Consider the following 21,003-nt stretch of genomic DNA (forward strand, 5'->3'; position numbering starts at 1 on the left):
TGTGTTCTAAGGTTCAGTGCCTTTTGTGCTTTATGGACAAGATTGTCAGTTGAATAGATTGAGATTGGTTATTTATTTTGAGGACTTTTTTCCTCATTAATCCATATTTTGATTTTTTTTAAGAATAATTGAAAAATAAACTCTGCCCAGCTCTTAGATCAATCACTTGTTTCCTTGCTAAAAGTAGTTTACTTAGTATTAGGATTTAGATCAATAAGACACCTTAGAGGTGACCTACTCTAATAATATTTATTTTATGGATGAGGATCCCTAAAAAGGCAAAAGGAATTGAGTAGAGTTGAGCAGGTAATTAACAGTAGAGCCCAGGTCCTGTGACTTGAGATCTGGTTATTTGTTACACTATTGCTACTGTGTTTTTTTCATTTGCTCTATTAACCCTGTCTCTCATATTTGAAATCTTAGTGTTATTTTAAACTCTTCTCATGAAGATAATTAGGTCAAAGAGACATGAACCCCAGATTCCTCTCTTAGCATCTTTAGAAAAACAGTTTGATTAAAGTGAGATTTTTTTCATGCTTATAGCAAAGTGCTATATAGTTATATGTACATGTATAATATGTGGTAAGTGCCAAACATTTATTGTTAAGTGATTTTCCCAAAGTTACAATGGAAGTGAATAGCAAGTGTAAGTTTGTAAAATTATGAAAGATGTGGATAGTGTAAAAATCTTTTTTCATCAAATCTTGGAGCACTAGAACTAGAGAGCTATATTTGAAGGGTATAACTTTAGGGTGAGTGAGTTTAAGTATTGATAGAAAAGATGTTTTTGCAAGTTATAAAATGGGGACACCTGGAAGTATAAATAGGAACTCCTGTAGCTGGCTGATAACTTTTTTTTTATTAATTAATTTTATTTATTTTCAGTGTTCTACAATAACTACCATATGACTTAGATTATTATTTTCCCCTCCCTCCCCCCTTCCTCCCTGAGACAGCATACAATTTTGTATAGGTTCTACACATACATTCCTATTAAATATATTTTCACCATAGTCATGCTGTGTTGAAGAATTAAAATGAGTGGGAGAAATCATCTAACAAACCAAAGTGCAACACGCGCATACACACACACACACACACACACACACACACACACACACACACAAAATCAGCTACAATCTGCGGTTGAATTCCATAGTTCTTTCTCTGGATGTGGAAGGCATTTTGCCTTAGAAGACTATTGGGAATTTTTTTTAAGTCGTTGCATTGCAATGAAGTTTCAAGTGTACCAGAAAAAGCTCTAGCACACTGTGGTCGTTGCTGTGCACAAAGTTCTCCTGGTTCTGCTCCTTTCGCTCAGCATCAGGTCATATAAGTCTTTCCAGCCCTCTCTGAAGTCTTCCTCTTCATCTTTTCTTATAGCACAATAGTATTCCATTACATTCATATACCGTAATTTATTCTGGCTGATAACTTCTTAAACTGAGGTCAGGTCTGAGTTAGGAACTCTCTTGCAGCTTGGTTCTCAAACCTGTCAATTGTCCAAAGAAATATTTTTACTGAATTCATTCTTATACCTTTTCCTTCAAACTCAACCCTTGAAGCCTCCTCTGAGAAACAACAAATGCTACCAAAACCAAATTGTGTATAATTATTCAGTGTTGAAAAAGATCTTTTTAAGATATTAAGAATACAGTGGGTAAATTAATTACACTACATTTAAAATAATACCTAAGGGGAGAGTCACCATGGAGAGCTAGCTTGGGAGTTTGGAAAACCTAGGTTCAAGTCCCATTCCTGTATAAATTACTTAATCTCTCAGATAACTATCTAATATTCTAAGTTGCCAAGCAATTGTAGATCTGCATTGGTAGATAGGATTTCCTAACTGATAGTTTTCTGTAATAGTGAAATCTCAGATTAGAGTAAAAGCACTTAACAAAACAACAACCAGAAAAACATGTTGAAATGGTCAACATTTCACTTAAATAGATTGTGTAGTGGACAGATGCTTGATAAAATGTCTGATTTGTTATAGCAATATCATTTTTATAATGGGCTCTTGCTATATTGGGATGTAGAAGTAGCTTGATATATTAAACTGGATAGTATATTAATTAGTTTTGGGGTACAAAGGAGTTTTTTAAATTGAAATTATTTTACATAGGATAATTTGTTACAATACATGAATTGGCTTAGTTAAAAATAGGTTAACATAATTCATTTGAATTTGTAGCTCCTCAGTGAGTTAATTTAAGTATTGTGTTGCATCATGTACTCCTAAGTAACAGGTCGAATACAGTAGCATACAGAGTCTTGTTTTATCTGTAATATTTTAGTGGATTTTATGATCTCTTTGATGTGGGTATTCCCTTCATCAGTGTAGATAGTAATTTGTCTCTAAGTTTTTTATTCAGTGCAGTTCATGTCTGTGTCCTGCCATAGAATCTCTTAAAAAGATTATTTAATGTTTTGGAAGCACTTCTAGGATTTTTTATGTTTTATGATTTCCATTTCACTATTTAAACTGTTCAGTTGTTATCCTTTACTCTAGTCATAGGACTTGCTCACTTCTTGATATATTTCTTTGATAATCTTTATCCTACTTCTTTGTGTTTAAGTCACAACTGAAAATGTTCTGCAGCCTACTTCTGTCCACTACGTGCTTCTTCAGTTAATTACTTTTGCTTGCCTGAATTTTTTTTTGGTAGATCATGATATTCAAAGAAATCACAAATATATACAATATCTTTAAAAAGATGAATTTCTGTACTATTGGAAGCATAGCAAAGTTTCCCAAATACAATGCAGCCCACTCCTTTCCCCTCAGTTTCCTTAACTCTTTGCAATATAATTGCTGACCTTGTCATTCAATGAAACTATTCTTTCTTACATAACTAATCTCTTAATTGACAGACTGAATGTCCTTTCCTCAGTCTTCATCCTTTCAGACCTCTTGTAGATTTTGATACTATCAGTCACTCTTTTCTTCTTAATATTCTTTTGTCTTTAGGCTTTCTTGACACTGTTCTCTACCAGTTCTCCTGTCTGTCTAGTCAATTCTGGAGCTTTTTTAAAAAGAAATTATTTTTAGTTTTCAGCATTCACGTTTATAAGATTCACAAAACTCATAAGAGTTTTAAATTTTCTCTCCCTTTCTCTCCTCCTTCCACCCCAAGATAGTGTGGAATCTGATATAGGATGTACTTATACATTCATATTAAACATTTTCACATAGGTTATGATGTAAGGAAGAATTAGAACCAGTGGGAGGAAACTTGAGAAGAAAAAAACAAAACAAAACAACAACAACAACAAAAAACTCCTGGATTTTCTTGCTGGATCCCACCAACCATGGATGACCCCCAGTGTTCTGTTCTGGACCGTCTTCTCTTCTCCTTCTATATCAAGTTTTTACTTGATGATGTCATCAGCTCCCATAAATTTGATTAACTTCTCTCTGCTGGTTAGTCTCAGATCTGCTTATCCATATATACTTCTCTCTCCTGACTTCCAGTCTCCATTCTGTAGGTAGAGTTTGGTAAATGTTTATGGACTGACGTTCCCATCTTGATAAAACAGCATTTGTTTTGAGAATATATTTATAAATGAGAAAGAAACAGGCAGGGATTCATAGTTTTTTTTAGTAGACCACATCTTTACAGTCACATAACTGAATAAAAGGCACAAGGAATTCCAGATTCCATGGTACTAGATTTAATTAAAAAAACTTAAAGTAGAGATGAAAGAAACCTTAGGAAGTGATCTGTTGCACCCCCTTCCATTTGTGTTCATATATCCTCCATGTATATTATGAGGTCAAAGAGAGGTTAAGTGGCTTGCCCAAGGTTACAAAGTAGTTGTAATAAATCTGTATTTTGGATCTCTGTCCTCTAAATCCAAATCCAGCACTTGATTAATGATACATATTGTTTTATTTTTAAGTCAGTCTACAGCGTTTATTAAGCTCCTATGTGCAGGCCCCTGGGAATAACAACAGTAGTTGATGGGGATCAGGAAAAGCTTAATGTAGAAGTTGAATGATACTTTAATTATTTCTAGAAGGAAGAAGAGGAATCTTTGAGGTGGAGGTAGGTTGGGAGTACGTTTAGATTAGGGAATAGTTGGTTAAAGTACATAGTTGGGAGATGGAATGACTTTTTTGAGGAGCATAATGGTCAGTTTGACTGGTTTGTAGAGTACAGGAAGGGGGAGTAATGTGTAATGAGGCTGGAAAGATAGGTTAGGGCCATATCATGTGGAACTTGAAAGCCAAATGCAAGCGTATCTATTTATCCTAGAGGCAGTAAGGAGCCACTGGAGTTTATTTGCTAGGAAAATGAAATATCAGTTCCATGCTCAGAAAAATTATTCTGGCAACTGTTTGGAGTTTAGATTGAAGTGGGAAGAGACTCAAGGTTAGAAGACAAATGCTTCAGAAACCATTTTAATAGAGGTTACCAAGAGGAGGGCCTGCACTATGGTGATGGCTGTATAGTTACAGAGAAGGGCAAGATTTGGCATTTGGTGATATATATGAGGTGAAGGAGAGGAACTGAGAACAATATGCAAGGTGGTTAACCTGGGAGCCTAGAAGAATGGCATTGCCTTTTAACAGAAGAGCATTGGGTTTTGAGGGGAAACGATCATTAGTTCAGTTTTGGACATGCTGAGTTGGAGATGTTTCTGGAACACACTGTTTGAAATATCTGGTAGACTGTTTTGGTGATGTGTGCTTAAGGTACAGTCTAAGACTGGATATGTAGATCTGTGAGTCGTATGCACAAAAATGATAAGTAGGGATTTTTAACCTGGTCTTTGTGAACTTGTTTTAAAAAAAAACAACAAACTTTTCATGGCTATATTTCAATTTAATTTTTTCCTTTGTAATCCTATATATTTTATTTTATGCATTTAATAACATTGAGGAGTCTATAGACTTCATCAGACTGCCAAAGGGGTGCCAGGACAGAACAGGTTAAGAACCTTTGGTATAAAGAGAGAACAGGAGGCTTATAACAGAGCTATAGTATTGTACACTCAGCTTGATGCATTAGGTATGGAATTGGTATGACATGAGCCATGCATATACCATTTAACAGATAAACAGAAGGTAAAACAGAAGAAGGTAAACCTAGCTGAAGTATAGAAAGGACACTGGGTAAGGATGCAACATTGAATCATTTGAGTACAGCTTCCTTGCTTGTGTTAGCTCTGCTTTTCTGCCAGTCAGAGGGAGGAGTTTCTGACTCTTAATGGGCTGGTTTTTGTTCTTAGGGTATCAGGATGCTCTGTTAAGGGCTTGACCTTTAACTCCTGAAACTATTTAAATATTAAGGATGGTTTCAGTTATTTTTTAAGGAAAAACTAGATTAGCCTACAAGGCAGATATTGCTCTTATTACACTTGTGGGAATGCTCATCATTAAGGGGGTATATGATATAGATTTGATTAGTTAGCAAAGAAGACTAAGAAGAAACAGTCAGAAAAGTGGGAGAAGAACCAGGAGAAAATAGGGTCCTGAAAACCCAGAGAAGAAAGAGTTTTCAGGAAGAAAGATGGTTAGCAGTGTCAAATGCAACAGAGAAATCAGGATGAATAAGGGTTGAGAAATGACCATCATATTTGTCAATGAAAAGGTTGGTATTTTTGGACAAAGTATTTTGTTGAGTGCTTAGGTCGGAAGCTAAATTGTAAAGGGTGGAGTTAGTGAGAGAAGGAGAAGCAGAGGCAGTGAGTTGTAGGAACCTTTTTCTAGGAATTTGGCAAAGAAAGAATGGATAGATAATGTAGGATGATAGCTTGAGGAGAGGGTAGGGTCAAATGAAAGGTTTATTTCGTTTTTTTTTTTTTTTAAAGAGAAGAGGTTGCCGTGTTTGAAAGTTGTAGGGAAGGAGCCAGCAGATAGGGAAAAATTAAAGATTAGAAAGAAAGGGATATTACTGAGGGAAAAGTATGGGGTCAGTACAGTGTATCATTATATAATGTTACATTTGTTGTCTGTTGGTTACAAAAAAAAGACATTGGACTTGGCAGAGCAAAATGTGATTCTCTTCTAACAAAGAGTTGCTCATGTGTGTATTAAGATGATAAAAGCTTATTGGATTATTGCTCTGTTCAGTAGTACCTTCCTCCCTTTCTTATTAAAATCAAGCAGTTCATGAAGCTCACCAAGGTATTGGTCCAGGTCTTGCATAAGCAAGGAATACAGAAAGAAGAGGGGATTTCTTATAGATAAGGACAGCTATTTATTTCCGTTTGCAGAATATGAACTTCTTGAGGGAAAGGATTATTTTTGCTTTTTCTTTGAATTTCTGATGTTTAGCACAATTTTTCATAAGTACCAAGTGCCTATTGTTTATTGAGGCTCGTTTAGTGCTGAGCATATCTATCCTTACAGTTTCTTCAGTGAGATCCGTGATCACTTAAGAGAGTGACCTAATAACCAATATAGGAAAAAATAAAATGGATGATTTTTATGAGGCATAGATAAGGTTGTTCTTATAACAAACTGCTGATTTTCAGTGACTTGGCATTTATTGCTACTGGTATCCTCAAAAGTGAAGAAAGCATGATGAGTTTTGCTCTACTAACAAGAGAGTAAAAAGTCAGAGTTTGTCAAGTGGAAAATGTTTTCACTTGTATGAATCTTTATATAAGAATATCTATTAATAAAAAAAGTTCTATGGAAACAGTTATGTTAGTCAAACTTTAGTGTTGTCTTAGTGGTTCTTGGTATTTCCCATGTGATATAACTTTTGAATTATGGTTTGAGCAGCTGTTGTGGCTTAAAAAATTTATTTAAAGCACATACCTGCTCTTCTTGGGTTATTAACACTCAGGGTGCTATTTTCATGAGTGCCTTCAGTGTTAGTTACAGACAGTTAGTTATGTGATATGAATTGTGATCAGTTAAGCCAAATAACTCTACTGGCTACTAATCTGTCCTCAGTGACCAAGCGTTTTTTCAGCCAAATATAGATATGCTCTAATTCTTGTATCTTCTACCATTCATTACATAATTCTTCAACACTGTTCTATTTTATTTTTTTTCATGGAATTAATAAGAATCCTGATATTATTTGAAAACTTGATGATAGAGAATTTTGCAATCCCTTTGGCTGTTTAATCATAGCTCTTAAGGGGTTCTGTCATATTTCTGTGTCTCTTCTATTACCATTGCCTAATGTATTTTATTGGGATGACTATTCTCAATGTAGCAAATGTTGAATTGAAGCAGTTCCTAGAATGTGGTTGTACTGCCCCTCTTTTATTGGAATAGAGGCATTGTTATTTTAGATTGTCTATAGGGCTTATTTTTCTCATCTAAATCTGTTCCAATGATCTTCAGAATGTATAGTGACTGAAGAAAGGGGTTAAAAACTTTGATGTACCTGCAAAGAATAAGATGGTTAGAAGTCTGGTTTTTTTTTACATGTGAAATCATGCAAAATATATTTCCATATTAATCATATTTCAAAAAAAGCAAGAAAAATAAATTGAGAAAGTTATATTTCAGTTTGCACTCAGATCATTAGTTCTCTCTCTCTGGAGGTGGATAGCATTTTTACATCATTTATCCTTTGAAATTGTCTTGTACAGTTATATTGATCAGAGTAACCAAGTCTTTCACAATTGATCATTACAACATTGCTTTTACCATGCACAACGATATCCTGGTTTTTTACACTTTTCTTTGCATCAGTTCATACAGGTTTTACCATGTTTTTCTGAAACCACTTCCGTCATCATTTCTTAAAGCACAATATTACTCCATCACAATCATATACCACATGTTTCAGTCATTCCCAAACTGATGAGCACCCTCTCAATTTCCAAGTCTTTGCCAACACAAAAACAGCTGCTATAAATATTTTTGTAGATACGGGTCCCTTTTTCTATGATCTCTTTGGAATAGACCTAGTAGTATTATTTCTGGGTCAAAGCATATGCACAGTTTTATAGCCCTTTGGACATAGTTCCAAATTGTTTTGAATGGTTGGAGCAGTTCTCTACTCCACCAAGAATTCGTTAATGTTTCTATTTTTCCCTCATCCCATCCAACATTTGTAATTTCTGATAGGTGTTAATGGTATCTCAGAGGTGTTTAATTTGCCTTCCTCTACTCAATAGTGATTTAGAACATTTTTTTTCATATGGCTTATAGATAGCTTTGTTTATTCTTCTGAAAGCTGCCTGTTTATATCCCTTGACCATTTATCAATTGGGGAATGGCTCTTATTTTTTATAATTTTGACTCAGTTCTATACTCACTATATATTTGAGAAATGAGTCCTTTATTAGAGAAACTTGCTGTAAAAGTTTTTGATAGTACTTCATTGTCTGTGGTACCTTTTAGCAAAATGTAGTTTTTGTAATTATCCCTTTTAATTAAGTCTATTTTTGCTTTTGCTTTGTCTTAGCTCACCACCCCTGCCTTTTTATTTTTATTTTTTATGTTTATTTATTTTTAGTTTTCAACATTCATTTCCACAAAATTTTGTGTTCCAACCATCTCTTCCCTCTTCCCACCCCATGATGCCTTGCATTCTGATTACCCCTTCCCTCAATATGCCCTCCCTTCTATCACATCTCACCCTTTCTTTATCCCCATTTTCTCTTTTTTCTTGTAGGGCAAGATAGATTTCTATATCCCATTACCTGTGTTGTTTTTTTTTTTTTTAGTTTATTTATTTAACTTTTAACATTCGTTTTCACAAAATTTTGGGTTCCAAATTTTCTCCCCATTTGTCCCCTCCCCCCACCCCAAAACACCGAGCATTCTAATTGCCCCTATCACCAATCTGCCCTCTCTTCTGTCATCCCTCCCTTCCCTTGTCCCCATCTTCTCTATTGTTCTGTAGGGCCAGATAACTTTCTATACCCCTTTACCTGTATTTCTTATTTCCTAGTAGCAAGAACAGAATTCAACAGTTGTTCCCAAAACTTTGAGTTCCAACTTCTCCTCATCCCTCCCTCCCCACCCATTCCCTTTGGAAGGCAAGCAATTCAACATAGGCCATATCTGTGTAGTTTTGCAAATGACTTCCATAATAGTTGTGTTGTGTAAGACTAATTATATTTCCCTCCATCCTATCCTACCCCCCCATTGCTTCTATTCTCTCTTTTGATCCTGTCCCTCCCCAAGAGTGTTGACTTCAAATTGCTCCCTCCTCCCCATGCCCTCCCTTCCATCATCCCCCCCCCCCCTGCTTATCCCCTTTTCCCCCACTTTCCTGTATTGTAAGATAGGTTTTCATACCAAAATGAGTGTGCATTTTATTCCTTCCTTTAGTGGAATGTGATGAGAGTAAACTTCATGTTTTTCTCTCACCTCCCCTCTTTTTCCCTCAACTAAAAAGTCTTTTTCTTTGCCTCTTTTATGAGAGATAATTTGCCCCATTCCATTTCTCCCTTTCTCCTCCCAATATATTTCTCTCTCACAGCTTAATTTCATTTTTTTAAGATATGATCCTATCCTATTCAATTCACCCTGTGCTCTGTGTGTGTGTGTGTGTGTGTGTGTGTGTGTGTGTGTGTGTGTGTGTGTGTGTGTGTGTAATCCTTCCAACTACCCAAATACTGAGAAGAGTCTCAAGTGTTACACATACTATCTTTCCATGTAGGAACGTAAACAGTTCAACTTTAGAAAATCCTTTATGTTTCTCTTTCCTGTTTACCTTTTCATGCTTCTCTTGCTTCTTGTGTTTGAAAGTCAAGTTTTCTATTCAGTTCTGGTCTTTTTATCAAGAATGCTTAGAAGTCCTCTATATCATTGAATGACCATATTTTCCCCTGAAGTATTATACTCAGTTTTGCTGGGTAGGTGATTTTTGGTTTTAACCCTAGTTCCTTTGACTTCTGGAATATCCTATTCCAAACCCTTAGATCCCTTGTTGTAGAAGCTGCCAGATCCTGTGTTATCTTAATTGTATTTTCATGATATTTGAATTGTTTCTTTCTAGCTGCTTGCTGTATTTTCTCCTTGACCTGGGAACTCTGAAATTTGGCTACAATATTCCTAAGAGTTTCTCTTTTTGTCTATATATCTATTCTCCTATTCATATAAAATTTTTATGAGAGTAAAGGGTGTTCTTGAGGAAGGATTTAGTGAGAGATAGGCAAGTTTTCTTTTAAATAAAAAATTAAATTGAAATAAAAAAAGAATTTCAGTGTATACATAATAGAGCAGAAAAAGGGTATATTCAAATACAAAGTATTTGAAATTCTTCAAAATGGAGTCTGTTTTGTACTGCCCCTAAAAGCAAACAGGTAAAAAAATAAAATTCACATGACTTTAAGAACTGTCAAAAGTAGACTTTGCGAAACATTATTCAACTTTGATCTTATCTTTATTATCTCACAATTAACTGAAAGATGGAACAAATATAAAATGTTATTGTGCTTATTGTTTGTTGATTAAAAAAAATTTTACTTAGAACAAAACACTGCTTTTTTTTTTTTTTTTTTTACAAAAAGGTTTCTACCATTAATATATCAAAATTCAGGATTCCTTTGAGTAAATAAACTGTAACATAAGCCTGATGGTAAGCTTCAGCTGAGGCATAAAACAGGGAGATGCAAAAGCAAAGGTGTTAATTGTGATGGCTGGGGTCCAGCATACAGTCCAGGATGATTACTTATGGAATAGTAAAAGTTAATCCTCCTGGAATGTCTGTTTGTGGATTGCATTGTGTTGATTGCATCCAGCCCCAAGGCATTGGAGAGCCTTCTTGGCCTGGCCACCCACAACGGGAAGGGCAAAGGAAAGTAGAATATCTCTTGCCCAGATTATTAGCGGTTATCTGAATGAACACCCCATAGAGCTTATCCAGTAGTAAAGGGAAGGGCAAATGAAAGTAGAATATCTCTTACCCAAATTTTTAGCAATTATCTGAATGAGTACCCATAGAGCTTGTCCAACAGTATGCATATCAGGGATGGACAGTGCAGATGCACAGGGAACTGGGTCCAGAGCTGAAAAGGGGAAGAGTTTGCTTTTGGAAAATTGCAGAGAACTTCTATTGATCCTAAGCTTCCCGTTAATAGCACAGGCCCATTTTTTCAATACAAACATTTTTAACACGACTGTTGTATGACAGTGAGGCCTCCCAAAAGGTACATGATGAGTATAAACAGTGTAAAACATATATCCGGTAAGGAACTGACGAACAGGAGTAAAGATATCATCAAAGACTTGTGTGATAGGAGATGGTCTCATCATCTTGAGAAAGTAAGGAAAGAAAGGAAGTAAGAATATTTGGAATGCTCACAAAGGCAGATCCACTGTAGTAGTGGTGTCAAACTCATAGAAAAAGGGCCAATTTAAAACCTTATATGTAAAGGTTGCCTATGGGTTGCATATGTGGGCAGCTAGATGGAACAGTGGAAAGAGATTCAGGTCTGGAGTCAGGAAGACCTATCATCCTGAGTTTAAATCTCACCTCTGACAGTAACTGTGTGACTCTGGGGAAGTCACTTATCATTGTACTTAAGTTTGCTCAACTGTAAAAAATGAGCTGGAGAAAAAAAAATGACAAAGCACTCCAGTATCTTTGTCAAGAAAACCCCAAATGAGGTCATGAAGACTCAGACATGACTGAAAAATGAACAAAATTGTCTTTATATCGACTTGGAAAACTACTAGTAATAGTACCATTAGCTGTGTTTAGTATGTTTTTAATTACTTTTATTTGGCCTGTGTTCAAGAATGTTGTGAGCCACATGTGACTGGTTGAGGGTTTGACATCTCTTCCCTATAGTGAACTTTAATAGAATGTGGCAGTTGTACAGGATGGAGCTGGCTTGCATGGGTTGTGATAGACATGGTTGAAGCAAACTCTTGAATCATTGAAATTGTATTTGAGCTCACATCTCCAGAAATGTTTATCATTTCATGAATTTATTAGGGCTATAGCCAAATAGTTGTTAAGGTCCTGTCCATGGACTTTCTGGGTCCTGGGACCTCTAATAGATGCATGTCCAGGTAAATTATTTTTGATGAGAAAATCTACCATCAAATAAACAGCTTTTAATGAATGATTATCTTCTCAAGCCACTGTTGCATATAACACCTTATTTTAAGGCATTAAATTGTTTACTTTGATAAACTTATTGTACTTGGTCTTTCTATTGTAATAATAATTTAAATTCTCAGGTTTTATGTTGAGGGAATCTGTTGTTTGGTAGGTATTGGTACTCGCTTGACTGACGCAGAGGCCAGCACCTCCTTAAGTTTGTAGTTACTGCTTGAGAGTTTCTGTGGCCCTAAAACTTAGCACCTGTGCCCAACTGTTAATTAGATTCTCTTGACTTAGGTTGATAATTGGACACTGAGACCATACTCAAAGGTCTAGTTAGGGAGGACCCAGCCTTTGAACAGTGTATGGTCAGTTCCATGAGTACAATTTTTAGTGGAAAATATACATATGTAATTGGATAAATTATTGCCTGATATTACTTATAAACTTAGGAAATCTGAACAATATTAGTTTTTACCTTTTCTAATTCTGCCATAATGTGTCAGGTTAGGAATTGTGATTCTCTACAGTCACTTTCTAAAAGAATGGAAATTGAGAATACAGCTTCTAATTTCAGTTTTCCCTTTTTTTCTACTTTAAAGCTTTGAGCATAATCTTTATGTATCCTGTGCTTTGGAAATTTATATGAGGGATCTAGAAATATTGTGCTCCTATTGAAAGCACCCTTTTAGGTTATAAAATTGCTTTGCATAGTTTTGTGTTCTTTCCCCCAATTAGATGTTGTCTTCTGAGGGAGAGTCACACTTTTCTATTTGTATCCCGCTTGTAACACAGTGGGTAGCTAGGTGTTGCAGGAAAATCTTCCTGAGTTCAGATAAAATGCTTACTAGCTGTGTGTGATTCTGAGTAAGTCACTTAACTTGTCTCAGTTTCCTCATCGGTAAATGAGCTGGAGAAGTAAATGGCAAATTACTCCACTATCTTTGCCAAGAAAACCCCAAATGGGGTCCTGAAGAGTCAGACATGACTAAAACAAGAGCTGGACATGACTAAAAGGATTGAACAACTTGGCACAGTACTTGGCATGTGGTAAACACTTACTACATGTTGATTCATGTGTTCTCGGATTATGAGTGTGAGATTTTATCTAGGTTGAAGTTTTTCTAGTACTAAATGTAAAATTACAGAAAGAAACAAACTTTTTTAGCTTTACTTGATCACTAAGTAAAACAAGTGATTTAAAAAAATATATTTTTTTGCTTTAACTACTGATTTGGAATTTCTTTCAGTAGACATTTGATTGGGCAATGAACTAGGACCTCCCAGAGCTACTTTTGTGAATAGTTTTATCTAATGTTGGTAGTTGCTTGATGGTAGTCCCAAGAAGAGGAGAAGCCGGTGATTCATGTAGTATAAATTTAAATGAAAAAATCACCTTTATGTTATGAAGAAAAGATTTTGCAATACTTCTTAAGACCTGCTTTTACATTGAATCAAGCTTTTGCTATTTAAGTAGTGTATTTTTTGATAAAACTATTTGGCTGTATACCAGGTACCTGCTTTGAATTAATTGAAGGCACAGAGAGAGTACTTTTTAAGCACTCTTCCCTCCCTTCCCTTCTAGTAATAATTCATTGAGAAAGTCAGCTCAAATCCTTGGTTAAAGAGTTTTGGAATACTTTCTATAAGTTACATTTAGGCATACAGCTGTCAGCTCACTTTTCCATTACAGTCTATAATACATACACAAATGGCCTGATGTTAGAATATTATTGAGTTTTTTTTCGGGAGTGCTGGTGGCGAGTGTAGCAAGATCTCTCCTATTGGTTGGTACCTTATTATTTCATGATTATGGGAATTACATAGCTTGGAAACTCCCTGTACTACTAGAGATTCACAATTCATCTATTAGAGTTTTAGCATTGAGAGTTTAAATGACTTCCCTTGGGTATCATAGCCAGTGTGTGGGACTTGGACCTAGATATCCTTAATTCTAAGCCCCTTCCTTTTATTCATAATATCACCCTGTCATTTGCTATCCTTGAATAAAGTTGTTTGGAGTCCCCCTCCACCAACTCATCAGCATGATCAAAGAAAAAGGCTTGCAGATTACACCTGTATTTGATTTTTCCTGGAGAAATAAGGGGATATTCTGGCTGTATTATCTCTAAAAGTCCACTCCTTTTGGGAAAAAGCTGAGGAGCAGAGAAAAAGCAGTAAGAGGAACAAAATCAGGAAGCAGCAGCAGAACTGTGGAGGTTGGGATGTGAATTGGATTACAGATCTTTTGACCAGGAGATTGGGAATAAGTAAGAAAAGATAAAATAGTTCTCCATTTGGTACTACTGCTTACTATTGCAGGGCTATCTGCACTGCATTTCTTTATTCCCAAAGAAATATGGTCTTCTATGTGTGTGTACATGCTGGTGCCCAGGTTTGACCATGTCACTCCTGTTCTTTATAGGCCAGTGGTGGCTCTCTAGTTCCTAAAGCATTCAATAAAGACAGACAGACTCCTTCACAACAAGGTATAAAAAAAAATGAATCCTATTATCATCCCAAAATGGTGATTCAGAATACATCAGTAGTTGCCTATCTGCCTACTTTATTTCTTTTTTTTATAAAATGCATTATTTTTACTTGAACCAGAATTTTGTGGAATAATTATTCGTGTTATAACATGTTTTTGGTAATCCATTACCAGTTATTTCATGGTATTAAAATAATTATTGAAATGACATTTGTTGTTACATGGTCCTTTTCATTCAACAGTCTCAAGTAGGTAGGCACACTTCAGTTCACAGTAATCCATTCTTTCTCCCCTTTTTTGTCTTCTGTGGAACTCCTCAATTTGGGCAAAACATTGCTTACCTGCCAGAATAAGTTACTCATTATGACACTATGGGCACTGAAAGTGGTAGAAAATGTTTTAAATTTCGTAAAGAGTAGTTCTGTTCTCACCCTAGTTATTTTTTTAAATTTAAAATTATTTATTTTTCATTTTCAGCATTCATTTTTATAAAATTTTGAGTTCTAAATTTCCCCCTCTCGTTTCCCTCCCCAAGACGGCATGCAGTCTGATATAGACTATACATATGCAATCATATTAAACACTTCCACATTAGTCATGTTGTGAAAGAAGATTCAGAGCAAAAGGGTAAAACCATCAGAAAGAAAAAAAACAGAGAGAAAATAATATGCTTTGATCTGCATTCTGACTCTATAGTTCTTTCTCTGGATGTGGATAGCATTTTCCATCCTGAATCTTTTAGAATTGTCTTAGATCTATTTTATTTCTTTAAAGAGTAGTTTATAATTGAGTAGCTTGTAAGCAAGTAGTTTATAAGCAGTAGTTTGTAATTGTATAGACAATTGAGTGTCCCTTTGTTGTTTTGACTCCTAAATATTTTATTCATTTTGTAGCTATTTTGAACGAGGTTTCCCTTTTCTGTTACTGCCTTCTGGGTCCCCTATGCTTTTACAGTGGAAGGGAAGATAGGGTGGGGACTGGGAGACAGTGCTATACACTGTCCTAGTAATTGACTCAAACACTCAGTTGGGTATAGAAATCTCTTACCCTACAGGGACTTAGGAGGGAAATGAGGTGAAAGAAGAGGGTGGGATTGATAGAAGGAAGGCTGATTGGAGGAGGCATTGGGAGGAAGCAAACCCTTTTGAGGAGTGACAGAGTGGAAGGAGGGAGAGAGAGAGAGAGAATAAGCTGGGGGAAAAAATAGAATGGAGGGAAATACATAGTAATCCTAACTGTGAAAAAATTTTTACAGCTACTTTCTCTGATAAAGACCTCATTTCTCAAACATATGAAAACTTCAGACAAATTTATAAGACTATAAGTCATTCCCCAATTGATAAGTGGTCAAATGATATGAACACGTGATTTGTCATCAAAATCAAAGCTATCTACAGTCATATGAAAAAATGTTCTGAATCACTGTTGATTAGAGAAAGGCAAATTAAAACAACTCTATCAGATTGACTTTTATGACAGAAAAAGGAAGACTTGTGTTGGAAGGGATTTGGAAAAAGGGGGACACTAAAGGTAGAGTTGTGAAGTGATCCAATCATTCTGGAGAACAATTTGGAACCATGCCCAATAATGGACCATAAAGCTATACATGCCCTTTGATCCAGCAATACTACTATTAGATTTGTATCCCAAACAGATAAAAGGAAAAGGACCTATATGTACAAAAATATTTATAGCAGCTCTTTTTGTGGGCTAAAGAATTGGAAATTGAGAGGATGCCCATCAATTGAGAAATGGCTGAACAAATCGTGATATATGATTGAGATGGGATACTATTGTGCTATAAGAAGGATGAATAGGGATGCCTTCAGAAAAACTTGGGAAACTTACATGAACTGATACAAAATGAAGTAAACAGAACCAGGAGAATACTGCACACAGTACCAGCAGTATTGTATAGTAATAAAACGGTCAATGCCTTGGCTGTTGCTGAGTGTTGCAAGTAAATTGTTTTTGGTTGCAAGCCTTTCTTTTTTTGCCAATTAGAATATTGCATTCCAGGATCTCTTGTTTATGTTAGAAGTTTCCACATCTTATATGATCTTGAGTGTGTAATTCTTGGTGCTTGAGTTTTTTCTTTCTCCTGGTATTTTTTTTCTTCAATCTAGAGACTTTGGATTTTGTATATGACATTTTATGGAGTTTTATTTTGGGGTTTTGTTCTGAAGGTGGTTGTTTTTTTTCTATATTTACTTTGTCTTCTGGTTCTAGTTAATCATAATTCTTTTATGATCCTATGAAATAGGATATTCTGGCTTTGTTGTTTTGAGTCTTAAATTCAAAAAAACATGTGTAATTTCAGTTCATTTTAATTTAAAAGAATGCTCTGTAGCATTTGATAAGAATGGGTGAAAATCTGTTGCAAAGTCCTGCAAAAAAGAGGTAGCTCAGGCATTGAGACTCAAGGATAAAGGTTTGTATTTAATATAACTTAAATGCCAATTGAGAGATTCATGAAATATTTTTTCTTTTGTACATAGGTTTTATAGGACATTACGAAGCACCATGGAGTTTTACGAGTCAACATATTTTATCATCCTTATTCCTTCAGTAGTTATTACAGTAATTTTCCTCTTCTTTTGGCTTTTCATGAAAGAAACATTATATGATGAAGTTCTTGCAAAACAGAAAAGAGAACAGAAACCTCTGCCCACAAAGACTGATAAAAAGAAGGCAGAAAAGAAAAAGAACAAAAAGAAAGAAACTCAGAATGGGAACCTTCATGAATCTGATTCTGAGAATGTTTCCCGGGACTTTAAAGTAACTGATGCTTTGAGTATAGATGATGAGCAAGTAGCACCTGTTCAATTGAGTGTTGTTGAAGCTTCAAGTGGTGTTAGAGAGCGGAAGAAAAAAGAAAAGAAACACAAGTCTACACAGGAGGAACAGGCCACTAAAGAAAATGATGGATCAAAGAGTCCAGGCAAAAAAGTTGAACCAATTCCAATTACCAAACAACCTACACCCCCCTCTGAAGCTTCAAGTTCGAAGAAGAAACCAGGGCAAAAAAAACCTAAAAATGGAATCGGTATTATGATCCATATAATTTTGATAATATTCTGTGGTTATATTTATGGTATAACAACTAATTCTAGAACTTTATTTAGTTTTTGTGCTTAACACTTCAGGGCCCATGGTATACTAAGGTACTAAGAGTTCAACTGAACTTGGGTAAAATGAAGGGGAAATATTTTTCTTTGTAGTTTTTTTTCTTTTACCTTAGTTTCTGAGACAATATAAAATTATGGGTTTATTAAATTTCTTTTGTGAGCAAATCTTTTTAGAGTATTAAAAATAATGTAAATATGTAATACAGAATTATGCTAAAAATCAGCTGAAAATTTTTTTGTGTTCTAGTTATCAGTGGTTGAGATTTTGTTCTACAAAGTTGAAAAGATGATTGTTAATTATGAAGGTGATGATCGATGTGTTGTGAAGTTTTTAACTATATATTGGAAATAGTAGACAACATCCTGAAGTGTCCTTAGATAGTGAAACATGTGGATTGTTACAGTAATATCCTTTTTCTTGTATAAGTAGTCTCATGGCTATATTTTGATGAACTACTTCCAACTAGTTTTTGAAGGTAACTACAGATAGGTGGTTGTGCATTTACTGTGAACTGTTGGCACGAAATTAGCCACGTAATGATTGGGTCACAGAAATGTCAGAATTGGAAGCAGTATCAGTGGCTATCTTGTCCAACTTATGCTTGAAAAAAAATTTCCTGTGTAACATACTAGGTAAGTAGATGTGTCTAACCTATGTTTGGACACTTCCAGTGGGAATTGGAAACCTGCTATTTCCAAAGGAGCCTTTTCTATTTCTAGATAGCTCTAATTTTTCCCTTATATCAGGCCTAAGTTGATACTTTGCAACTTAGGAACTGAAGACCTAAAAAACATGTCTAATTCTCTTTTTGAGTAATAGCCCTTCATTGTTATTAATGATACTAATTTAAAAAATGCAAAATGATTTTATCACTAAAATGAATGTTGTTCCTCAAAGTACCCACCCTGGCATTCTGTTTGCTTTATTAGTAATGATGCCATTGGTCAAAATACTTTTGGACCTTAACCAGTTTATAAGCTCCTGGAAAAATTGACTAATTACTCAGGCCCTTGAGTACTTAGATTACATTGTAAAATCATAGGTTTAGAACTAGAAGGGACTTTGGAAACCATCCCTTTTAGTCCCCTCATTTTGTAGATGAGGAAACTGAGGTTAAATGATTGCCCATGTTCACACAAAAAGTCAGATTCACATTTTGGTCCTTTGACTTAAAAAAAAAAAATCTAACTTACTTTTTATTATACAATGCTGCCTCCATGTTCAGCCCTCCTGGCGATGCATTTACCTTTGTGGTTTGCTAAAGGGTCTTTGATTTCTATATATAGAGAGAGCTACATTCTTTGAATGGGTTTGGTGTTCTGATAATAAGGGCTCTGATCCCTCAGGGTTTTATTGGATCTGACACTATGGTTTAGTAGTCTGATTGAAAGTTCTTGTGAAATTTTTGTATTAACGAAAATGGAGAAGGTGTTCTTTGTTAATTTCACAGAGTTATTTTGGATAAAACCTGATGGGTAGATAAAAATCAACTTTAGAAAAATCAAATTTTTTTTTCCTCTCTGAAGGCTTTTTGTAAAAAATTTAAAACACAACAAATATACATCGAGACTTATCTTTTCATAGAATTTGAATTATAATTCTGTAATTAAAATAGGTCACAATAGTCTATGGATACTAATAGGAATCTGATCTTATGGGTCTTCCTGAAACTCCTAAAGATTTAGTCTTATACTACTCTATCCAATGAGTATCAATATTTAGTTATTTTAGACAACTTTGTTCATGCTTAATGAGATTGTTTTTAGTTTCAGTTTTCACACTATTGGCTATCTAGAGAAAACATGTATTATAGAAACAATACTTGTAAGCCCGTCTGTGGTCTCAAACCTCTTATTCTCATTTGGCAATTTACCACTTTGATATGATTGAAGGATTGTTGGGTTGGACCAAGTTTGCCAAATGGTATAATTATGGGGAGAATTTGGAAGAACAGAGATATTTGGGAGGGGTTATATTAAGAAATTAAGTCTTTGGAAATATTCTGTTGAATTAAAAAATTTAATAATTTCCAATTCGTTTTGAGCAGAATATTCTGAAAGTGTAGAGGGATAAATGTAGTCTCACAGAAAACCTGTTTAGAGATGTATTTGTCCAGTACAAATTCACTTCATAGGTGTCTGCTTCAGTTATCTTCGATAAATTTTAATAACCATATTATTATGTAGTTAGTTTTCTCACATAGCTTAAAATCTAAATAAAAACTCACTACTATAAAACTTAAGGCATGAAGTAGAAACTTATGGTGTTTATCATCTAAAAAATCCTTCATCCAAGTAGCAAAAAAAAAAAAAATTTAAAGACTACATACTTTTTTGTCATAAAGCTTTGTCACATTTACCCTGGTCATATAGTAGACCCCTTAGTCCCAAATGAATGTAGGAAGTTATCAGAATTGTAAATTGTAAATCTCTCTTTGGTCAGGGCAACGATGTCCACTCAAATAAAGGATATACCCACTAAGTTCTCTTACTTTCAGTACAGCCTCATTAACTTTTAGCCAGCCTGCTAAACACAAGTTTAATTTGGTTAGCCAAGAACAGTCATGAAAGCTCAGTGTTTTGTTGAAAGAAGATTCAGAACTGATATTTCAAAGTATAATGATATTGCAGCCTATGATAGTCATAGTTTTTTTCTCAACGGTCTCATATACATTGAACAAAAGGATAGCTAATAGGAACCTCCTTTAAATCCCTGAAGAAGACCAACCTTAACACTAGATAAACAGTGACCCATGATACAAGTTATACCAGATCACCTGTTAGTCTTAAGACTAACAGGTTCTGAATATAATACCTCTCTGTTCTCTTTAATGGAGATCTAAAACATATTACTTTACTTTGTGGTCAGTGGTTTTAGTTTAACCTTGTCTCAGAGTCCCAGTGTGAATGGTCAGCTAGTACTAATGAAAAATAAATCTCTAACCTATAACTACAATACAATTCTTCCTCCTCTCCCAAGTATATAAATAGACTGAATAGAATTTTTTTTTTGGAAGTTTTCCCCTTTAATTCTCTTAGGAAAAAAGGGTTATAAGTGGGAAATTGAACAGAATACTTACATCAAAAAATGCTTTCCTCAGTAAAAGTGTAACAGTAACTATTGCAAACTTCATAGTGCTTGATACGCCATTTTCTTTTTCTTTTGAAAAAAATATACTTCAATTTGCAGGTGGCAGCTAGGTGGTGCTGTGGATAGGACACCAGTGCAGGAGTCAGGAGGACCTGAGTTCAAATCTCACCTCAGACACTTGACAGTCAGTAGCTGTGTGACCTTGGGCAAGTCATTTAACCCCAATTGCCTCATCCTGGGTCATCTCCAGTCATCATCCTGATGAATATCTGATCACTGGATTCAGATGGCTCTGGAGGAGCAGTGAGGCTG

General features: G+C 35.1%; 1 protein-coding gene across 10 annotated transcripts in view; it reads left to right on the plus strand.

Moving 5' to 3' along the window:
• The window catches only part of KTN1 (kinectin 1), a 134,387-nt gene that overhangs the window by 13,266 nt on the left and 100,118 nt on the right, over window positions 1–21,003 (plus strand). For 9 of the 10 annotated variants that reach the window (XR_011971745.1, XM_072629297.1, XM_072629292.1 and 6 more), the window contains exon 2: window positions 16,971–17,518. The exons of the other annotated variant lie outside the window; for it this stretch is intronic. Coding sequence is in view for 8 of the 9 variants with exons in the window: in XM_072629297.1 (XP_072485398.1) it covers window positions 16,996–17,518 (523 nt within the window). In the remaining variant the exon portion in view is untranslated. The remainder of the gene's footprint in view (window positions 1–16,970; window positions 17,519–21,003) is intronic. 10 annotated transcript variants of the gene reach the window in all.

The sequence above is a fragment of the Notamacropus eugenii genome, chromosome 1 (genome assembly GCF_028372415.1).
Source record: "Notamacropus eugenii isolate mMacEug1 chromosome 1, mMacEug1.pri_v2, whole genome shotgun sequence".
Lineage (NCBI taxonomy): Eukaryota > Metazoa > Chordata > Mammalia > Diprotodontia > Macropodidae > Notamacropus > Notamacropus eugenii.